At 42.1% G+C, this 19,233-nt stretch overlaps 1 protein-coding gene across 1 annotated transcript in view; it reads left to right on the top strand.

Annotated features, from left to right (window-relative positions):
- The first annotated feature begins 330 nt into the window (after positions 1-330).
- RHOJ (ras homolog family member J) overlaps positions 331-19,233 on the top strand; it is a 186,725-nt gene continuing 167,822 nt past the window's right edge. The window contains exon 1 of the mRNA XM_029598138.1: positions 331-1,033. Within this exon, the coding sequence (XP_029453998.1) occupies positions 859-1,033 (175 nt within the window). The 5' untranslated portion in view covers positions 331-858. The remainder of the gene's footprint in view (positions 1,034-19,233) is intronic.

The raw sequence follows: 19,233 nt of genomic DNA, 5'->3' as shown, positions 1-19,233 counted from the left end.
CTCTTTCTCTCTCTCTCTCTTTCTCTCTCGTCCTTTCTCTCTCTTTCTCTCTCTCTCTCTCTCACTCTCTGAGACACATAGACACACACACACACACACACACTTCTCCTGCTACATACAGAACTGCACAGAGTACAGGGGACGAAACAGGAAGTCTAACATTTTCGCCTGCAGTGAGACCTCTAGTGTTTTTCTTACTCTATATCTTGGCAAAGTTCCCATGAAGTGCAAACACGCACAGAACTCCCATTGTTTCAAATCCTTCACCAGCCCACTGATCCTAATATGGAATTCAGCAGGAAACCCATGATTTCCTGACACACACACACACACACACACACACACAGCAAGCCGGAGAAAGAAAGGAAAAAACTCGATTAGAAACTTTACCTCTCCTCCATATTAGACCTTGAAATGTAATGGAAAAATGGAGTGGATTTAGCTGGAGCCCCTCACTTCTGTGGCCAGGCTGGAGATGGGGAGAAAAGAACTAATAGTTTAGACTCTTAATAGTGTGTTTTTAAGTTGCATTGAATACCAACATGCCTGTCAGAATGAGGTAAGCTTGCTGACTCAGTCTTAGAAGGAAAGACAGTCTGGGGGAAGGCGGGAGGGGGGGGGCTTTAAGCAAAAACAACACTAGACATTACCTCTACGGTTTACTGTAAAACAAATATGATTAAAGGATATTGCAACAGCATGGGGGCCATAGATTAATTTCCTGAGCTTCAGGCTCCTTCCCTCCCTACACCCCCCCCCCCCCAAAAAAAAATTTAGGAAGACTAAAGCGAGTCCTTAGCACTCGCTTCATCCTGCCTTCATGTACACTTGGAGGAGATCGCAGCCACAGCTGTAAAAATGAGCAGGAAAGAGGAAGATGCCAGCACCGGTGGTAGCAGCAACAACGTGAAGAAGATGCTGAAGTGTGTGGTGGTAGGGGACGGTGCAGTTGGGAAAACCTGCTTGCTGATGAGTTACGCCAACGATGCCTTCCCAGAAGAATACATACCTACAGTCTTTGACCACTATGCAGGTAAGGAAGTTACTTTTTTAAAAAAAACAAACAAACCTCCATTTAAAAGAGCTTGGAAAGAGTACTTTTTTGAGAGGGGAGGTGGGGAGGGATACTTCTAGTGACCCAGGGATGTGATTCCAGCCTGGAAGGAAGCCAGAGAGCGTTTTCTGGGCAGGGCGCACAGCTGATAAGACTGCCAGATTCTGAACTTCACAGTTTCTGCGTTTTGCTTGACGCGACTGCTCACACGTTTCAAACTTGTGCTAGTTCAACTCCTTTTTATGCACCTTTATGTTGTTCTGAAATTTACTGAGGGCTACAAAGAGAACCTGAACTACTTATCTGTGCTACTGTGGACAGCAAATGTTACATAAAAGCTTTGGAACTTACGCTTGCTGACTTGTGTACAGCTGTGGTACATATCATATTGAATATTATCTTTCCAACAATTCATGTTATTTCCATTTTGGTAGCTGTCCATAAAGTAAAGCATGCAACTAGTGCGGTGCTTTGAATAATTTAGAGCTTTTAAGAAAACTAGCAAAGTTTCATGTTCTCATCAAACATGCCAAATTGAAATGCATTCCATTATCCCATTGTATGCTTATGATTGATAACAATATGGATAACAGTGTGCTGCATGTTCCAGAGGTCTGCTCTCCTATCACAAAAGTAAAATTAAGGGACAAAATGTCCATATTTGGGGGCAGTTTTCAATAGCCTGTGCTGTTGCAAGGTACACATGCACTTTGCTTTAACAATGAGAGAAAGAGAGAGAGACTGACTCCCTCTGTAAAGAACAATATGTCACTCTACTATTTATACCATGGTAAGATGGGGCACTTTTAACTTGGTGTGGGGTTTTGGGGGTGCGGTAGTTTTGGGGGGTGGTTTTAATACACAGTAGGAGGTACAAACAGCAAAGTTGACATCACTGAAGATTTTATGCAGTTTGAAACAATGAACGGTACAAGAGCAGTTAATTTGTATAATGCACTCTACCTGAAGCTAGGTAGAGTGCAAACAGCAGAAAATCTTTAGTGATGTCAACTTTGCTGTTTGTATCTCCCACTTTGTATGTAAAACCACCCTCCTCCAAACCCCACACTGAGTTAAAAGTGCCCCTTCTTACAGTGGTATAAATAGTAGAGTGACATATGGTTCTGTACAGAGTCTCTCTCTCTCTCTCTCTCTCTCTCTCTCTCTCTCTCTCTCTCTCTCTCTCTCCTGATTCTGACTTTTTATCTTGATGCGCTTTGGTTTACAATCGTATCCCATCAGCTTTATTGTTCCCACAGCAGCTTTCATATATTAGGCATTCCGTAATGGGAAAAAAATCTTTTGTCATCTTGGCCCTACTGGCAAAGGGAAATGACCAACATGGAAAAGTGCATAGCTCTGTTTGTGTGTGTGTGTGTGTGTGTGGTAAGTTTTATAGCAGACCTAGTCACAGGCACCCTCCAGTCACATGCTCATATAAAGATTTTACCGGTGCACATGCAGTAACTGGATATCCCCATTTCTCAGAAACATTCCAGGATTCTTTTCATTAGTTTTACAAATGAGGCATTTGGAGAACTAAGTTATAATGGAGCCTCCCCTGTCCCCCACTAAGAGAATGTGCAGAAATGGAGCAGATGATAGAATTATTTTACAGAACTGACTACTCTAAATAAAACAGTAGTAAGCCAGAGGAGTGTTTCAGTGCAGAGTGCCTTAGGTAGTGTAGAGGAAGATATCATGGTTACCGCCAAGGGCACACACTACCTGTGGAAAAGTTTGTTAAATGAGCTTCTACACTTAACTAATCAATTAGACTTTGCCAAGTAATGGTGGCAAGTGATGGAGGGGATTAATGTTTTAAAGGTGCAAACGCAATGGAAGTAATCAGATTCCTCTCCCTCTACCTCTGTAACTGAGGTTATACGAGCCTGGCCTGGATGGTTTATGTCACCTTTTCTACCTCTGAACTCCTCCACCTCTTCCCACACTCTGTGCTTTGCCAAATCAGTGCAAAAATGATCAGCAATGTAGAAGAGATTTATTTTCCAAATAATCCTACTTGTGATATCTGCACCTATGGGGAATTTTGGAAGGTGTCAGAAAGGGAAAGGGTAATGTGGTTACAATGCCAAAGAATGGGCAAAGTCCCACTCACATGCGGGCCGATACAGTACAGTGCGCTCCGACGGACAGAGCACACTGTTAGCCGGCATTTGGACACACGTTTTGGCCGCACTAGCTGTACATTTTGGCCGCACTAGCTGTACATCCAAAATGCGTGTCCAACCCCCCCCCCCCCCCCCCCCCCCCGATCCTAATAGCGCCCGCAACATGCAAATGCATGTTGATGGCCCTATTAGGTATTCCCGCGTGATTCAGTAAGTAAAATGTGCAGCCAAGCCGCACATTTAACTTTCAGAAATTAGCGCCTACCCAAAGGTAGGCGCTAATTTCTCCGGGCACTGGGAAAGTGCACAGAAAATCAGTAAAAACTGCTTTTCTGTGCATCCTGAAAGTTTAAAAAAGTAAAAATATAAATAAAAATTTGAAATAGGCCCGCGGCTCGTGGGCTGAAAACCGGACGCTCAATTTTGCCGGTGTCCGGTTTCCAAACCCGTGGCTGTCGGCGGGCTCGAGAACCGACGCCAGCAATATTGAGTGTCGGCTGTCAAACCCGCTGACAGCCGCCGCTCCTGTCCGAAAAGAGGCGCTAGGGACACGCTAGTGTCCCTAGCGCCTCTTTTTACCGCTGGGCCTAATTTAAATCATTTTTTTTACTGTATTGCATGCACAGGAGAGTGTCCTGTGCCCGCTCTCCCGCGTTTTTTACTATATCGGCCCGGTTTGAATATGTCTTGAAATTTCTCAATCAGGATTAGCTTTTGACCCAATTCAAATCTGTCCCTTTTTTATTGTTCTTCAAAAAAAAAAAATTCACATTTGCTCAAATTGGTTTAAATTAATGCGATCATTTGCAGCTTCCTGGCTTTAATAGAATTAAGAGATGTGTGAATCTGTGAATATTCACATCTGAATCCAGTTCAAAATACCAACAAACAATTCACATTTATCTGGCGAAAGCTGCAAGAGTCACAAATATCACTAGATTGGTTTGAATCTGATCCCGATTCAACTCCATTTATCCAAGTACCCTCTTCTGGATGAGGTTTGGATTTAATCCCCAGGATTTTAACAGGATAATTTCAACATGGTAACAGTCCATTACATTTTTTCTACTACTAATGAACCATCTCCTCATCCTCCTCATGCACAAACACCATCCCCACAATAACATTGATCATTTGGGGTATTTACCTCATCTTCCTGGAGTCAAGTGTTTGTTTTCAGCAATGATGAGTTAAAACAGATTCTCATAAATAAAACCACTATAAGTTCTGTTTGGTTTTTTTTAAGCATAATCATGCATTACTCTTTAAAAAAGTGCACAAAACCTAGGCGACTCTTCCCACTAAAGTTGAGCACTTAAGTTTTACATTTCTGAGTGTACATTATGACTAAGAAAACACTCCAGAAAAGAAAGCATTAACTTACTGAGGCCAAAATGAAAGTTATTATTTTGGCCTCAGTACATTCTCAGAGCTTAATTTGCACATGGTGAGATATTGTAGCAGCATAGTTGCAATTAAACTAATTAATTCATTTCATTTCACCTTATGCTTACTTTAAATTGTATCAATGTATGCATTCTTTTTATTTTTATAAACACTTTTTCATGTGTACACAAATGCTGAAAAAAATATTTAGAAACTTTTTCCAGTGTGAATTATTGGAATATAGCAAATAAGTACACACCTTCTATCTGTTTCTCTGGAGATGTCTCCAAGCCTCCCGTTTTCCCTTGGGTGGGGGTTGCCAAGCGACCACAAAAATTGTGAATTTATTGCATATGACAAACGGCAAGCATTTTTGACATATCACAACTAAATGAAATGAGATGGATTCTATTGTTCTAGGGAACAATGATTTCTGGCCACACTAAATCACATTTTACAGCAGTAACCCTGTCAGAAAATGTAATGACAAATTAGCAATCAACATAGGTTGCTGCTGGAGACAAAACAGATTCTGTATGTTACCTTGGGACACTACCGACGGTGACAAGCAAAGCAGGTTAAGAAAATGACAAGAAGAAACCGAGTGTCCCCTTTCCTTCAACCTGCAAAATTCAAAGCTTCTGTTGGTCAGAGCCCTGCATCCACAGACAGGGTTATTTTTCAACTAAACTTGAAAAGCAACCTTGCATAAACTGCTTTTGCCATGATTTCACTAGGAAAGAGTGCAGGCGACGGTAAGAGGAGCAGAAAGGAAGTAAAGCTGCTGACCTGCACCAGTCACCAAAGGAGGAAAATAATCTGTTTTCTTTGCATTTGCAGCTTAAGAGGGCAACTTCCAAAGACATTTCCGCAGGTAAAACTGTGTTTTACCTGCGGAAAGGGGGGGTCTCTGAAAATGACCCACCCTATCCTACGTGAGGAAACGTACACGTGTAGTGCCAACACAAGGGTATTACCCACAGTCCTGGGCACGGTGTCTGGGTAGGGTGAAATAAAGTCCCTGGGTTAAAAATACACTTCCGGGCACAGTTTGAAAGTTGCCCTTAACAGTATTTGTCTTGCTTGCAAATGTCACTTTCTAATCGGGTAAATTTGTGTTACGTGAACTGCAAATATCATAAAACAAAAGAACTGTTGGATCTCGTTAGGGAAACTGCCCATGTGATAATCGTAAGATGGCATGAGAGAGGGTACGGTACCACATGAAACAATGTTTTGAGGAGCTACTAAGAATATAAAGGCAAAATATGGTCCCTGTAATAAGCCTTCATAGGCTAGGCCTTTTGATAAAACTGAACAATTGATCCCAGTATCCTATGATCATACAAAAACACTACAGGAAGGGCAGTGTTTGATGCTCTGGGACGTGCTCTTTCATAAGACATACTGAGGCTCATTTATTAAGGAGTACATTTCAGAGGCATATTATTGGTTTCAGCACAATAGCCAGCCAACAGGAGGCCAGCTGTTCCTTTCCATTTGGGGGTGGGGAGGGGAGAATAATCAGCCCTTGGGAATCACAGTTCAAAGGTCTGATCAGGGGCGGATTGTGGGAAAATAGTGGCCCGGGGGATTATTCTCCATACTGGCCCTTGGGTACCCAATTACATATACACTATAATTTACATATATAATTTACATATAATTTACATATATATATGTACACACCCCTATATTTCAGCATGGTCCTCCCATATCAACACAGAACTATTTGCCAACACTCAAAGAATAACAACCCCACCTATGAAAAAGAATACCACAAATATTACACCAGAATGTAAAATATCAATATACCTCCTATCAGGAAAACAGAACAGGCCAAGCTACTACAGATCCCTCCAGAGAAACCACATGCTAAAAGAATGCTTCATCTCAGTCTTTGCATGCAGAACACAAACTCTCACCAAATACAGAATACAAAATGATGGAGCACAAATGACAAAAACTGAAATGGAAACTCCAAGAAGCCAGACTCTGTGTATTAACAATAGAAAAATAGAACCACCATTCCTCATAAAACAAATAAAATCAAGAAACATAAAGCATCAGTTATAATAGTAAAACCATAATAAAAGAATATTTTAAAACTACTGATAAATAGAATTTCCATTAATTAAAATCATATACATTTTTTACAATGTCCCAAACACTAATAAAATATTTCAAAACAGCACATATATCAAATAACATTCAATAATTAAAACTAATAAGGATTTTAAAAAGCCCCTGCTGTCCCCTTCTGTGAGAGCTCTTTATTTCCAGTCACCCTGATATTGTCGAGGATTAGGAGGTTATCCTCTCTCACACACACATACTCACATGTCCATTCTCTCTCACACATACACTGTCACATACATACACATTCATGCTCTTATACCCACCATAACCTCTCACTCTCACTGACACTGACACACTCTCAGGCTCTAAGACACTCTCTCCCCCTCCACACACACACCCCCCCACACACAAACTCTTACTCCCTTGGATTTTCTCATACACACTCATGCTCTCACACTCACACACTGACCCCCAGGCAGGCTCCCATTCATTTTCACACCACTCCCTCCCCATCCCCCAGGCATGCACACATTCATTCTTACACACACAGACCCCCAGGCAGGCACCTATGCATTCACACACATACACCCCCAGGCAGAGTCCCATTCATACACATGCACACACTAAAGGCAGATCCCCCTCTCTTTTTTTTGCCAGCAACCTCAGAACCTCTCTCATTACTCTGCTGCCACTGTCACTGCTGCCACATGGCTATTGGGGAGGCACCGATTGCTGCTACTGACACTGAAGTCCATTCTGCTGCCTCCTCTGTGCAGGCCCCGTGGGCTTCCACTTTCTCCATGCTGATCTCGTACATTGTGAGATCCGCGTAGAGAAAGTGCTATTCTTGCACATTACCAAAGATTACATGTGCCAATCACTAAAAAGTAATTTATTTCTTTTTTTACCTTTGCTGGCTGATCTTAGTTTTCTAATCAGTTGGTCACAGGCTTTTTTTTTTCCACCTTCCCTGTCTTATTTTTTTGCCAATTCCTTTTATATTGTCTTTTTTTCTTTTTCTTTTCTATCCATCTTCTTCCCTCAAACTCACAGTCAAGTTCTCATTCTCACATGCATTTCTCTCTCTCACACACACACACACACACACACACACACACACACAGGCTCTCACTGTCACATGCTGTCTGATTCTCACACACACAGGCTCTCTCTCATACAATCATTCATACACACAGTCTCTCACTGGCACATGCTGTCTCTCTCACACACACAGGCTCTCTCTCACTCCCACATGCTGTCTTGCTCAAGCACAGGCTCTCACTGTCACATGTGCTCTCTCATACAATCATTCATACACACAGGCTCTCATTGTCACATGCTCTCTCATACAATCATTCATACACACAGGCTCTCACTGTCACATGCTGTCTCTCATACAATCATTCATACACACACAGGCTCTCACTGTCACATGCTGTCTCTCTCACACACACAGAGGCTCTCACATGCTGTCTCTGCAAACATTCAGATCCTCACTCCCACACACAATCTTTCAACTCATCTCATACACACACACACCCTCTACAGACCCTCAGCCTCTCTCTCACACCTCTGTGCCTCCTCTTTGCGGGTCACCGCAGGATGGGCTCTGCAGCAGCCCTGATCTTCTCGGGCCGCGGCGGCCCTGCTACCGGGCCTCTTCCTCTTCTCGGGCCACAGCGGCCCTGTTACCGGGCCTCTTCATCTTCTCGGCCCATAAGCGCTGCTCCTCTTTTGCGCGCGCTGATGCTCCTCCTCCTTCCTGCCCACGCGGCTCCGGCAATGTTTACTTCCGGGGCCGCACAGGCAGGAAGGAGGAGGAGCATCAGCGCGTTTAAACGCGATCTTTTTCTTCGGGCCGTGGTGACGTGAGCCTCACCACAGCCCTGCCGATCTGCCTGCTATATACGTGTTGCTGCTCAGCAGCCACATGAGCCTCCTTGCGCCCGGGGGCATTGGCTCCCCTCGGGATACCACTGCTCGCGGCACCCCTTATACTTTGGTTGGAAACTTTATAATACAAAAAAAAAATAAATCATGTGACAAGAGCGACCGGCCCACCGGGGGAAGCCCGATCCCCTGATAGGTCAATCCACCCCTGGGTCTGATAGACAGAGAGAGAGATAGAAAGAAAGAGAGAGAGGGTGACTATATAGCACAGATCAATAAGGACAAATTAAGCCCATCATGGTTTTACCCCATTGCATGCAGGAAGATATAGTCTTACTTTTCTTAGGTGTAACCCCTTCTCTGGTGAGTAGAAAGGATGATATGCTCAAACTCAATTCCTGACTTGAGATCAGGGCCGGTGCAAAGGGATTGGGCGCCCTAGGCACCTTCAACTTTGCGCCCCCCCCCCCCCCCCAAAAAAAAGAAAACTCACAAATCACCTAGTGGTCCAGCGGGGGGCCCGGGATCCTTCTGCCGCTCCCGGGGCCTCGGCTGCCACTAATCAAATTGGCGCCGGTGGCCTTCAGCCCCTACCATGTGATAGGGGCTACCAGTGCCATTAGTTGGTCCCTGTCACATGGTAGGGGCTATAGGCCACCGACGCCATTTTGGTTAGTGGCAGCCGAGGCCCCGGGAGGGTGGCACTAGGGGGGGGGGGGAGGCAGGGGGAGGCGGGGGCTGGCAGAATTTTGAAAGGGCACTTTTTGCCCTTTCAAAATTCTGCTGCCTGCCGTGGCGCCCCTAAGTTTCGGCACCCTAGGCACAGGCCTAGCTCGCCTAGTGGTTCCTCCGGCCCTGCTTGAGACCCTGGCTCACACTTCCAACTTCCCAGTGTGGATTCTCCATTGGGGGGAATAATTTACCTCCAGAATCCAAGGCTGATTTCTCCAGAACCCAAGGCTGATTTCTCCAGAACCCATTGACTGATTTATTAACTTTTGTGCCAATACATAGGACTCCATGGTGGAGTTCCAATATGAATAACCTTAGTAAACATAAGAACATAAGAAATTGCCATACTGGGTCAGACTGAGGGTCCATCAACTCCAGCATCCTGTTTCCAACTATGGCCAATCCAGGTTACAAGTACCCAAGCAGTAAGTACATCCCATGCTACTAATGGCAGTAATAGCAGTAGCTATTCCTTAAGTCAACTGGATTAATAGCAGTTTATGGACTTCTCCAGGAACTTATCCAAACCTTTTTTAAACCCAGTTACACTAACTGCCCTAACTACATCTTCTGTCAATGAATTCCAGAGCTTAATTATGTGATTACTGAAAAAGTAATTTCTCTGATTTGTTTTAAATGTGCTACTTGCTGACTTCATGTAGAGCCTCCTAGTCCTTCTAGTATCTGAAAGAGTAAATAACTGATTCACATTTACCCATTCTTGTCCTTTCATGATTTTATAGACCTCTATCATATCCCTCCTCAGCTGTCTCTTCTCCAAGTTGAACAGCCCTAACTTCTTTAGTCTTTCCTCATAGGAGAGCCGTTCCAACCCCTTTAACATTTTGGTTGCTCTTCTTTGTACCTTCTTAGTGTAACTATATCTTTTTTGAAATGCGACAACCAGAATTGCACATAGTACTCTAGGTGCGGTCTTACCATGGAGCGATAAAGAGGCATTATGACATTCTGCGTTTTATTCACCATTCCCTTTCTAATAATTCCTAACATTCTGTTTGATTTTTGACTGCCGCAGTACACTGAGCCAGCGATTTAAATGTATTATCCACTATGATGTTTAGATATGTTTCCTGGGTGGTAACTCCTAATAGGGAATCTAATACTGTGTAAGTATGGCATGGGTTATTTTTTCTTATATGCATCACCTTGCACTTGTACACATTAAATTTAATCTGCCATATGGACGCCCAATCTTCCAGTCTCGCAAGGTTTTCCTATAATTTATCACAATCCCTATGTGATTTAAGTACTCTGAATAATTTTGAGTCATCTGCAAATCTGATCACTTCACTCGTTGTATCCCTTTCCAGATCATTTATAAATATATTGAAAAACATAGGTCCAAGTACAAATCCCCAAGACACTCCACTGTTTACCCTTTTTCCACTGAGAAAACTGACCATTTAATCCTACTCTCTGTTTCCTATCTTTTAACCAGTTTGCAATCCTATCCCATTACTTTTTAGTTTTCTTAGAAGCCTCTCATGAGGGACTTTGTCAAATGTCTTCTGAAAATCTAAATTCACCACATCTACCGGTTCACCTTTATCCACATGGTTATTAATGCCTTCAAAAGGCAAGACTTCCCTTGGGTGAATCCATACTGGCTGTGTTCCATTAAACCATGACATTCTATATGTTCTGTGATTTTTTCTTCTTTAGAAAAATTTCCACTATTTTCCCAGCACTGAAGTCAGACTCACTGGTCTATCTATAGTTTCCTGGATCACCTCTGGAACCCTTTTTAAATATCGGGGTCACATTGACCACTCTCCAGTCTTCAGGTACAATGGGTGATTTTAATGACAGGTTACAAATTTTTACTAATAGATCTGAAATTTAAATTTTTGAGTTCCTTCAGAACTCTGGGCTGCATACCATCCGGTCCAGGTGATTTGCTACTCTTTAATTTGTCAATCTGGCCTTCTACATCCTCCAGGTGCACCGTGATTTGGTTCGGGTTATCCAAGTCATCACCCTTGAAAACTGTCTCCGGAACCGGTATCGCCCCCAACATCTTCTTTAGTAAACACAGAAGCAAAGAATTCATGTATTCTTTCCGCAATGGCCTTATCATCCCTAAGAGCCCCTTTAACCCCTCAATCATCTAATGATCCAACTGATTCCCTCACAGGTTTTCTGCTTCAGATATATTTTAAAACATTTTTATTATGAGTTTTCGCCTCTACGGCCAACATCATTTCAAATTCTCTCTTAGCCTGTGTTATCAATATTTTACATTTAACCTGACTATGCTTATGCTTTTTCCCATTTTCTTCAGATGAATCCTTCTTCCAATTTTTGCCGGACATTTTGTTTGGCTAAAATAGCATCATTAACCTCATCTTTTAATAGTTTGGCCTTCCTTCCATCTTTCTTAATGCATGAAATACATCTGGACTGCGCTTCTAAGATGGTATTTTTAAACAATATCAACGCCTGTTATATACGCTTAACCTTTTCAGCTGCACCTTTCAGTTTTTTTCTATTTTCCTCACAGTAACATAGTAACGACAGCAGAAAAAGACCAAATGGTCTATCCAATCTGCCCAGCAAGCTTCCCATGGCAGTAAATGCTGCTCCATGCAGGTTTATGTTTAAGGGTAGTAACTGCTGCTCCATGGAGGTTGCCCATGATTCTTTTAAGGGTAGCAACTGCCTCTCTGTGCAGGTTACCCCCAGGCCCACTACCCCATGTTTTTTTTCATTCTTTCCCATTCTCTAATCTTTAGTGATCCACAGTGTTTATCCCATGCTCCTTTGAAATCCTCTAGCCTTTAGTGATCCACATTTTATCAATGTTTCCCTTTTGAAAGTTTAATGTCAAAGCTGAAGATTTACATATTGTTCCCCTTCCAGTCATTAATTCAAATTTGATCATGTTATGATCACTATTGCTAAGTGGCCCCATCATCATTATCTCTCTTACCAAATCCTGGGTACTACTAAGAATTAGATCTAAACTAGCTCCCTCTCTCGTCAGTTCTTGAACCAATTGCTCCATGAAGCACTCATTTATTCTATCCAGGAACTTTACCTCTCTAGCATGTTCTGATGTTACATTTTATTCAGTCAATATTAGGATAATTGAAATCTGCCATTATTACTGCACTGCCAAATTGGTTAACTTCCCTGATTTCTCTTAGCATTTCATCATCTGTCTCATCATTTTGGCCAGGTGGATAATTATCAAAAGAGATCCACTGCTTTATCATCTTCACTCCTCTCCTTCTCAATGTACCATGTGGACACCACCTTTGTCTCCAGTGGATGAAAAATGGATGGATAGCTCAGTATTCTTCTCCTTCCAAGTGGCACTGGCTGGTCACACTCTCCTCCAAAAAGTTTCTTACGTGCTGGCACCGAGTTCTTCAAGCTGAGTGACATAGGGGTGAACTATAGGTTTCCCAAAACTACTGGGCAACCTTCAATCACAAAAACAAATACATTTTACTTCCAAAAATACTACCAGGCTGTTTCCCACAAGGGACAAGAACACAGAGGAACTGAAGCTTTCTTCCAGAACTTTGGAGACCTCTTTCCTCTCTCCTAGGAAGGAATGGGTGGAACAAAATTACTTCCAAAACAGAAAGTATCAAAAATAGAGAATTAACTTACCAACCCAAAGCTGTGTATTAATAGCTACTCTCTGGAAGAACACCAAGGATCACACACCAAAGTATTTGGCCTGCAGATCAAAATAGTAAGGGAGAAGGAGAAAAACAGTTCCTAGTCTCTTTAAACTCCAACTAGGAACTCCTGTAACACTAGAGGTCACTCACTAATATATAATTGGAACTGTACCATTTTGGCATTCTCCAGTGGTGCTGCTATGAATAGATAGCACAAGCCTCTGACCTATATTGTACAGTATGAACCTTCTACAGGGACACACTACTTAGATTCCCAGTAGAGGCTTACACAGAGAATTCAACAGGGAAATCAAAACTACAGCATCATGCATACAATGGGGTAAAACCAGGACTGATTCAGCTTCTTCCCTGGACATGAAGCTATATTTTCATGCTGTATATCCACTGGCTTATTTTTAAAATGGCCGCCACTCATCTTTTCTTCTTTTATCTATTTATTTATTTATTTAAATGTTTATAGACCATCATTCCATGTGAGAATCACTAGTTTATAATGTTTTACAGGAAAACCATTCATAAATAAAATGAGTGTTACATTGTGGATAGACATTCATAGAAACAGAAGTAATACAATGGTAGACTTCTAACACAGGAACAGAGCTAGATTAAAGGTGTTAGCGAGGGGGGATTATTGTTTAAGAAATGATATAGGTTATCTGAATCATGGAGAACTGGGTGTTTCAGTCAAGTAGAAGGCACTTTTGAATAGCCAAGTTTTTTAGTCGCTTTTGAATTTCTTTTTATCTGTTAATGTTTGAAGTTCTTCAGGCATGAAATTCCAAAGTTTAGGGCCAGCAATTGAGATCACTCTATCTCTAGTTAGTGTTATAGAGATGTGCTTCATTTAAAGATATCAGTTCGGGCTTCGGATCGGGCGCTCTGTGGAAAATTTTGTTTTCCCACAGTTTGTTTTTTTTTTCTGCAATTTTTGACAAAGTGCATTAGTGCGCACTAATGGGCCTTACTGCGCACCAGCAACCAGTTAGTGCGCACTATCTCAGCTTTAGTGCGCAGAACACTGAACAAGATAGTGCACCCTACTAGACTTTACAGCGCACTAAGGGCCGGATTTTAAAAGGGTTATGCATGTACCTTATGCACACGCCAAGCCTATTTTGCATAGGCTTGGCAGCGCGCGCAATCCCCGGGACACGCGTAAGTCCCGGGGCTTGCAAAAAGGGGCAGTCAGGGGCATGACCAGGGGGCATGGTGTCGGCTCAGGGGCGTGTTCGGGGGCGTGTGGGCAGTCCAGGGGTGTGGCCAAGTGCCACGCCAGCAGACAGCTGGTGCGCATAAGTTACTACTGCCCGGAGGCAGGCGTAATTTTTCCAATAAAGGTAGGGGGGGTTTAGATAGGGCCGGGGGATGGGTTAGGTAGGGGAAGGGAGGGGAGGGGAAGGTGCGGGGTGGTGGAAGGAAAGTTCCCTCTGAGGCCTCTGAGGCTGCTCCGATTTCGGAGCAACCTCGGAGGGAATGGGCAGCGCGCGCAGGGCTCGGCGCGTGGAAGGTGCACAAATGTGCACCCCCTTGCTTGCGCCGATCCCAGATTTTATAAGATACGCACGGCTACGCGCGTATCTTATAAAATCCAGCGTACTTTTGTTTGCACCTGGTGCGCGAACAAAAGTACGCGCACGCATAGATTTATAAAATCTACCCCTAAGTATGTAGTAGTGCGCTGTAACTAATGTTAGTGCGCAATAAAAAAATGCAGCTTAAAAATTAAAAAGTATCAATTCAGAGGAGTTCGTTAGCTAGAAAAACAGTGGTATTACTGAGTACTGCACACTAAGAGATATGCAGTACTCAGTAACTCCATTAGTGTGCACTAACACGAAATACGAATTTTGCCAAAATTTTGGCAAAAATCGCTTTGTATATCGGTGCTACCGAACCATGACGAATTAGACAATATCATTGACATTGTCTAATTCGTGAAAAACAAATGTACATCCCTATTAGATGAGAGTCTTTTAAGTTCGGGATTTCTAGGAGGCCTTTGTTCTTTAATTTTATTGTTAAAGAAAGAAAATAAAATATAATGGTACCTTAATAGTATTAGCATTTCCTTTCCAGGTCTCTGATTCCAACCACAAGTGAGGTCCCATCAGATGTCTGGGCTTTATCTCTGGCTCACCTTAGCAATAGGTCTTTCTTTAATTAATTGTACCAGCCAGAGATGGCAGGATTCATTTATAAATTCCATCGTGCCTTCATTGCAATAGAGGAATGACTCCCAGTACACCAGAACAAGAAATTGCCCAAGTGGTTTTGCACTGGCACAAATAACACTGACCCTATTTGCACCAGTGCAAAGCTTTTCTAGGCCAGTTTTGTCCCTAGACAGTAAAAGAATTAAAAGATGAGGACTTGAATCATTTCAGAGAAGATGTATGGACAGTCTGAGATGAAGGATAAAAAGCTAGAAGAACAGGTCACGGCAAAATTGATTTCCAATTTTGCCGTGAAAATTGATTTTCACGGCAAGTTGATTTCCCTGATTTATTGTAACTTTCTCAATTCCTATATCTGATTCACGATATTTAAAGTTCAAGGTTCTTTTTGAGAACATTGTTTTACGTTATGTTATGTTTTACACACTTTGTTAATTGTAAACCGGGTTGATGTGATGCCTGTCATGAAACTCGGTATAACAAAAACAATAAATAAATAAATAAATAAAATTAATTCCACCATAGCTCTCTTTCTCACTCTGTACAATGGATACATGTGAACCGGTTGATTAAGATCTTGTTTGGAACATATCACACAGTTTTAAGTCATCCAGACACTTGATATTTCTAACCTGAGAGAGCAGAGGCCTTAAGATAGGGCTGTCTGTGCTGTGTGGATGCATCAGCGATTACACACCGATAAGAACAAGATGTTGGGAGAATGAAGACCTCCGTGGATTGGCACCAGTAAACAGGCTTTCAGTTCTCAGTTTGCAGGATTCTAATATCAAATAAACTTGTTTGTGGTTAGCTGTGCCATAGCAACTCTAGGTGTCCTTTGCAAAGAGATTTTGCCATCAGCACAGAGTGGAAAAAATGCCATATGAAAACAGATTCCTAAATCATAATAAAATTTATTGAGCATATGAGTGCTGTATTCCTGCATTTTTGCCAAACTCGTTTTTTTTTTCTTCCTTCTCAATGTATTTTTTGATGCATTCTGAAGGTAACTGAGTGTTTTCTATGTTTTCTATGTTTAAGTGTGTTCATTTAGGGGTAACTAGAAATAAACCATATAATCTTGATTTCCCCCTCATCCCCTTCCCTCCACTCCCAGGCTTATTAAAGGATTGGTCCTTGATAATGATATGGATTCACTGAGAATCGCAGTTAATGTGTATGAAATGATGGGGCATACTATAGATTGATATTTTAGTTTTGCTATTTTTCTTCTTCTTTAAATATTTTGTTGCTGTCATGAAAACTAAAATTGCATTCTTGAAATTTCTTCAGAAAAATACAAAAATTTCCATTTTTTTCACCAGGCAGTTTCTCCTGCTTTTTTGGGCCTCCAGCTCAATCGGAACTAGGGCTAGATTCTGGTGCCATAAGCCTTCACTTGCAACTATGTGGATATTCTATCCCCTGTTTTATATCCTAATTCTGTCGTGTCCCCCCCCTCCGCCGCCACCTAGTGTGGTCAATAAAGTGGCAGTCCTCAGCTGGGGGCCTTGGCACCAGGGCTTCTTCTGGCCACTAGGTGTCACCCTTGAGTGATGCCTACAACTCCTGCCCCACCCAGGGTTGAACACCGACTCCACAGCATCCCCGGCCCCAGCCAACTCAGGTAGCAGAAGACTCAGTTCAGGGATTGAAGCAGGGACCTTCCATATGGCAGTACACATCACTTACCATCTGAACCATCGGGCTAGTGGTATTTTTCATTTTGAGTTTTTGTTTGAAAAACAGCTTATATAGCCATTTTTTTTATATGTGCACATTCAGTACTCTTAAGTTAATTTATCTGACTTTTTTCTATACACTGTATATAGGCACCCTTAACTATGGAGCCTTACAAGACACTGAGGTCCTAACCAATATAGCAAATGGGCATTACCATATTAATAGAACTGCTAACAGAAATACTTAAGGGCCTGATTCAGTAAGGTATTTCATTCTGTTTCTTGGTGAATTGGGCTCTAAGTAATGGATTAACTAAAAAAAAACGATTTTGAAAAACCAGAGTCTTTAACTTGGATTTAAACATAATCAACATGGGAGACTCCTGGTTGTCAAGAGAGTGTTTGTTCCATACAGGACATGCATGGGCAAAGATAGCCCAAAACTAAGAAGAAACCTGCTTGACCCGAAGCACACAGGGAGTTCAATGAGATGAGTGGAGAGTTAGAGAGGAAGAGATTAAGTTAGACAGAGAAGAGTAGAACCTTGGATAACTTTGTTAGCAATAACAAGGATCTTAAATTGGCAGCAGAATTTATTTGGAAGCCAATGCAAGTTGAATTTGGATTTAATTACCTTTCCAAACCCATGCTCAAGGCGAGTTTCAGTTCAGGTACAAGGGGGCTTACAATCTAAACTGATACCTGAGACAACAGAGCGTGAAGTGGCTTGCCCAAGTTCACAAGGAGCATCAGTGAGAAATAGAAGGATTTGAAACTTGGATTCCATGGTTCTCAGCTTGTTGCGCTAAACAGTAGGTCACTCCTCCACCCCTAAGTTAATGAGGTGTGGCATAGCCGAGAAGCTGATAAGAGAAGACAAGCTACAGTATTTTGAAGAAACTGGAGCGGTTGGAGGGCAGAATCGGGACAGTTAGCCAGTGAGCTATTGCAGTAGTCAAGCTTAGAGATAAAGGAGGCAGTTTTCAAAATACCCACAGAGATGCAGGCCCATGGGTTTCTACCCATGGGCCTGCAAGCTAATTTTCAAAGGGAAACTCCCCTTTGAAAATTCAGGCTGCTGGGGGAATGCTTTGAAGCTGGTGTAAAAGTATGCATGGGCATTTGATAATGAAATCTTTGTGTGCATTTTTCCTTCCCCAACTTAACTTCACTCCATTTTCCTTGAGGATAAAAGTATGCACTCTGTGAAGAGCACACATGCTTTTATCTACATTGGGTGTGGAGGGGGGGGGGAAGGGGGATTTTTCAGACAAGCTTTTTACAGGGATAAATATGTTTACCTGTGTTAAAGGTTTGAAAGTGACCCGCACAAGACACTTGCAGGCATAAGCAGCAAGCATTAGACATGTACACAAACATATTCAATGAGCCTAGCTTGATAGTAAGCATAAAGAACACTATCTAACAGCTATCAGGTGAATGAGAAGTCAGTGATATCTAATTCCAGGTTAGTAGGTGTCTACATCACAAAAACTGCCATCACTATTGGCATTATAATTGTTATTTTAGTCCAATGGCAAGTTCAGTAGGTAGGTCAAGGATTCGATGGCTATGGAAAACTGTGCTGATCTACCAGCTCTAGAGAGGATCCTTCTGAAAGGTTTGAGGCATTTGGCAATATAGTGTAAAGAAACTTTACCTGGTGTGCAGGTTCTGTTCACAAAAGAGGGCACTCGAGCTTGTTTCAGTTTGGCAATCTCCATTCTTTCAGTAATAAGAGCAAGGGCATCTGTGTGAGCGCTTAGTATCCTAAGCAGGTCATGTTTATAATGAAAATCTGTATAATCTAGTTTCCTGTGTGAAGTTCCTTACAGCAGGAAAACCAGGATTTTGTGTCATGGTCAAATGGATTATTGTGGTTGATGAGTTATCTGGAACAGCAGATGTAGCAATTATGCATCTCATAAGTCATCAGTCAGTAACAACTGAGTAAAATTCAATGTCTATACACTGAGCTTATAAAAGACTTCGTGAACTTATAAATCAGTATTCCAGTATTCCGGTTTGTGTAATATCTGTTCATTCAATGTATTTCAATTACATTTTTATAGTTATAGATTAGCTGTGATCTGTCATGTTTTCCAATACCTTTCAGTACAGCTAGTGATCAAGGTACCTATTAAAATTTCAGTTTATGCCTGATCAATATCAGAGGCTCTTATGCGGCAAGGATGCAATAAACTCTACATTTTATTAAGAAGTTAACAAACCACCCATAAAAATCTCACATAGTGCAACAGCCTTTTTCCAGGCACATCCCAGAATTGGGCAAGGGGATGCTGCGGGGATGAAGGAAAACCTGGCTACAGTTCCAAGTCAGGATCCTTCTATGGGGGGACAGCAAAGCTATAAGACCCAAGGGGATGCCTCTCAAAATCAGAATGTGCACAAAATAAGAGCAACTTTTAC

Source organism: Rhinatrema bivittatum, chromosome 4 (genome assembly GCF_901001135.1).
Source record: "Rhinatrema bivittatum chromosome 4, aRhiBiv1.1, whole genome shotgun sequence".
In the NCBI taxonomy this organism is placed as follows: Eukaryota; Metazoa; Chordata; class Amphibia; order Gymnophiona; family Rhinatrematidae; genus Rhinatrema; species Rhinatrema bivittatum.
This window is presented reverse-complemented; position numbering and strand designations above follow the sequence as displayed.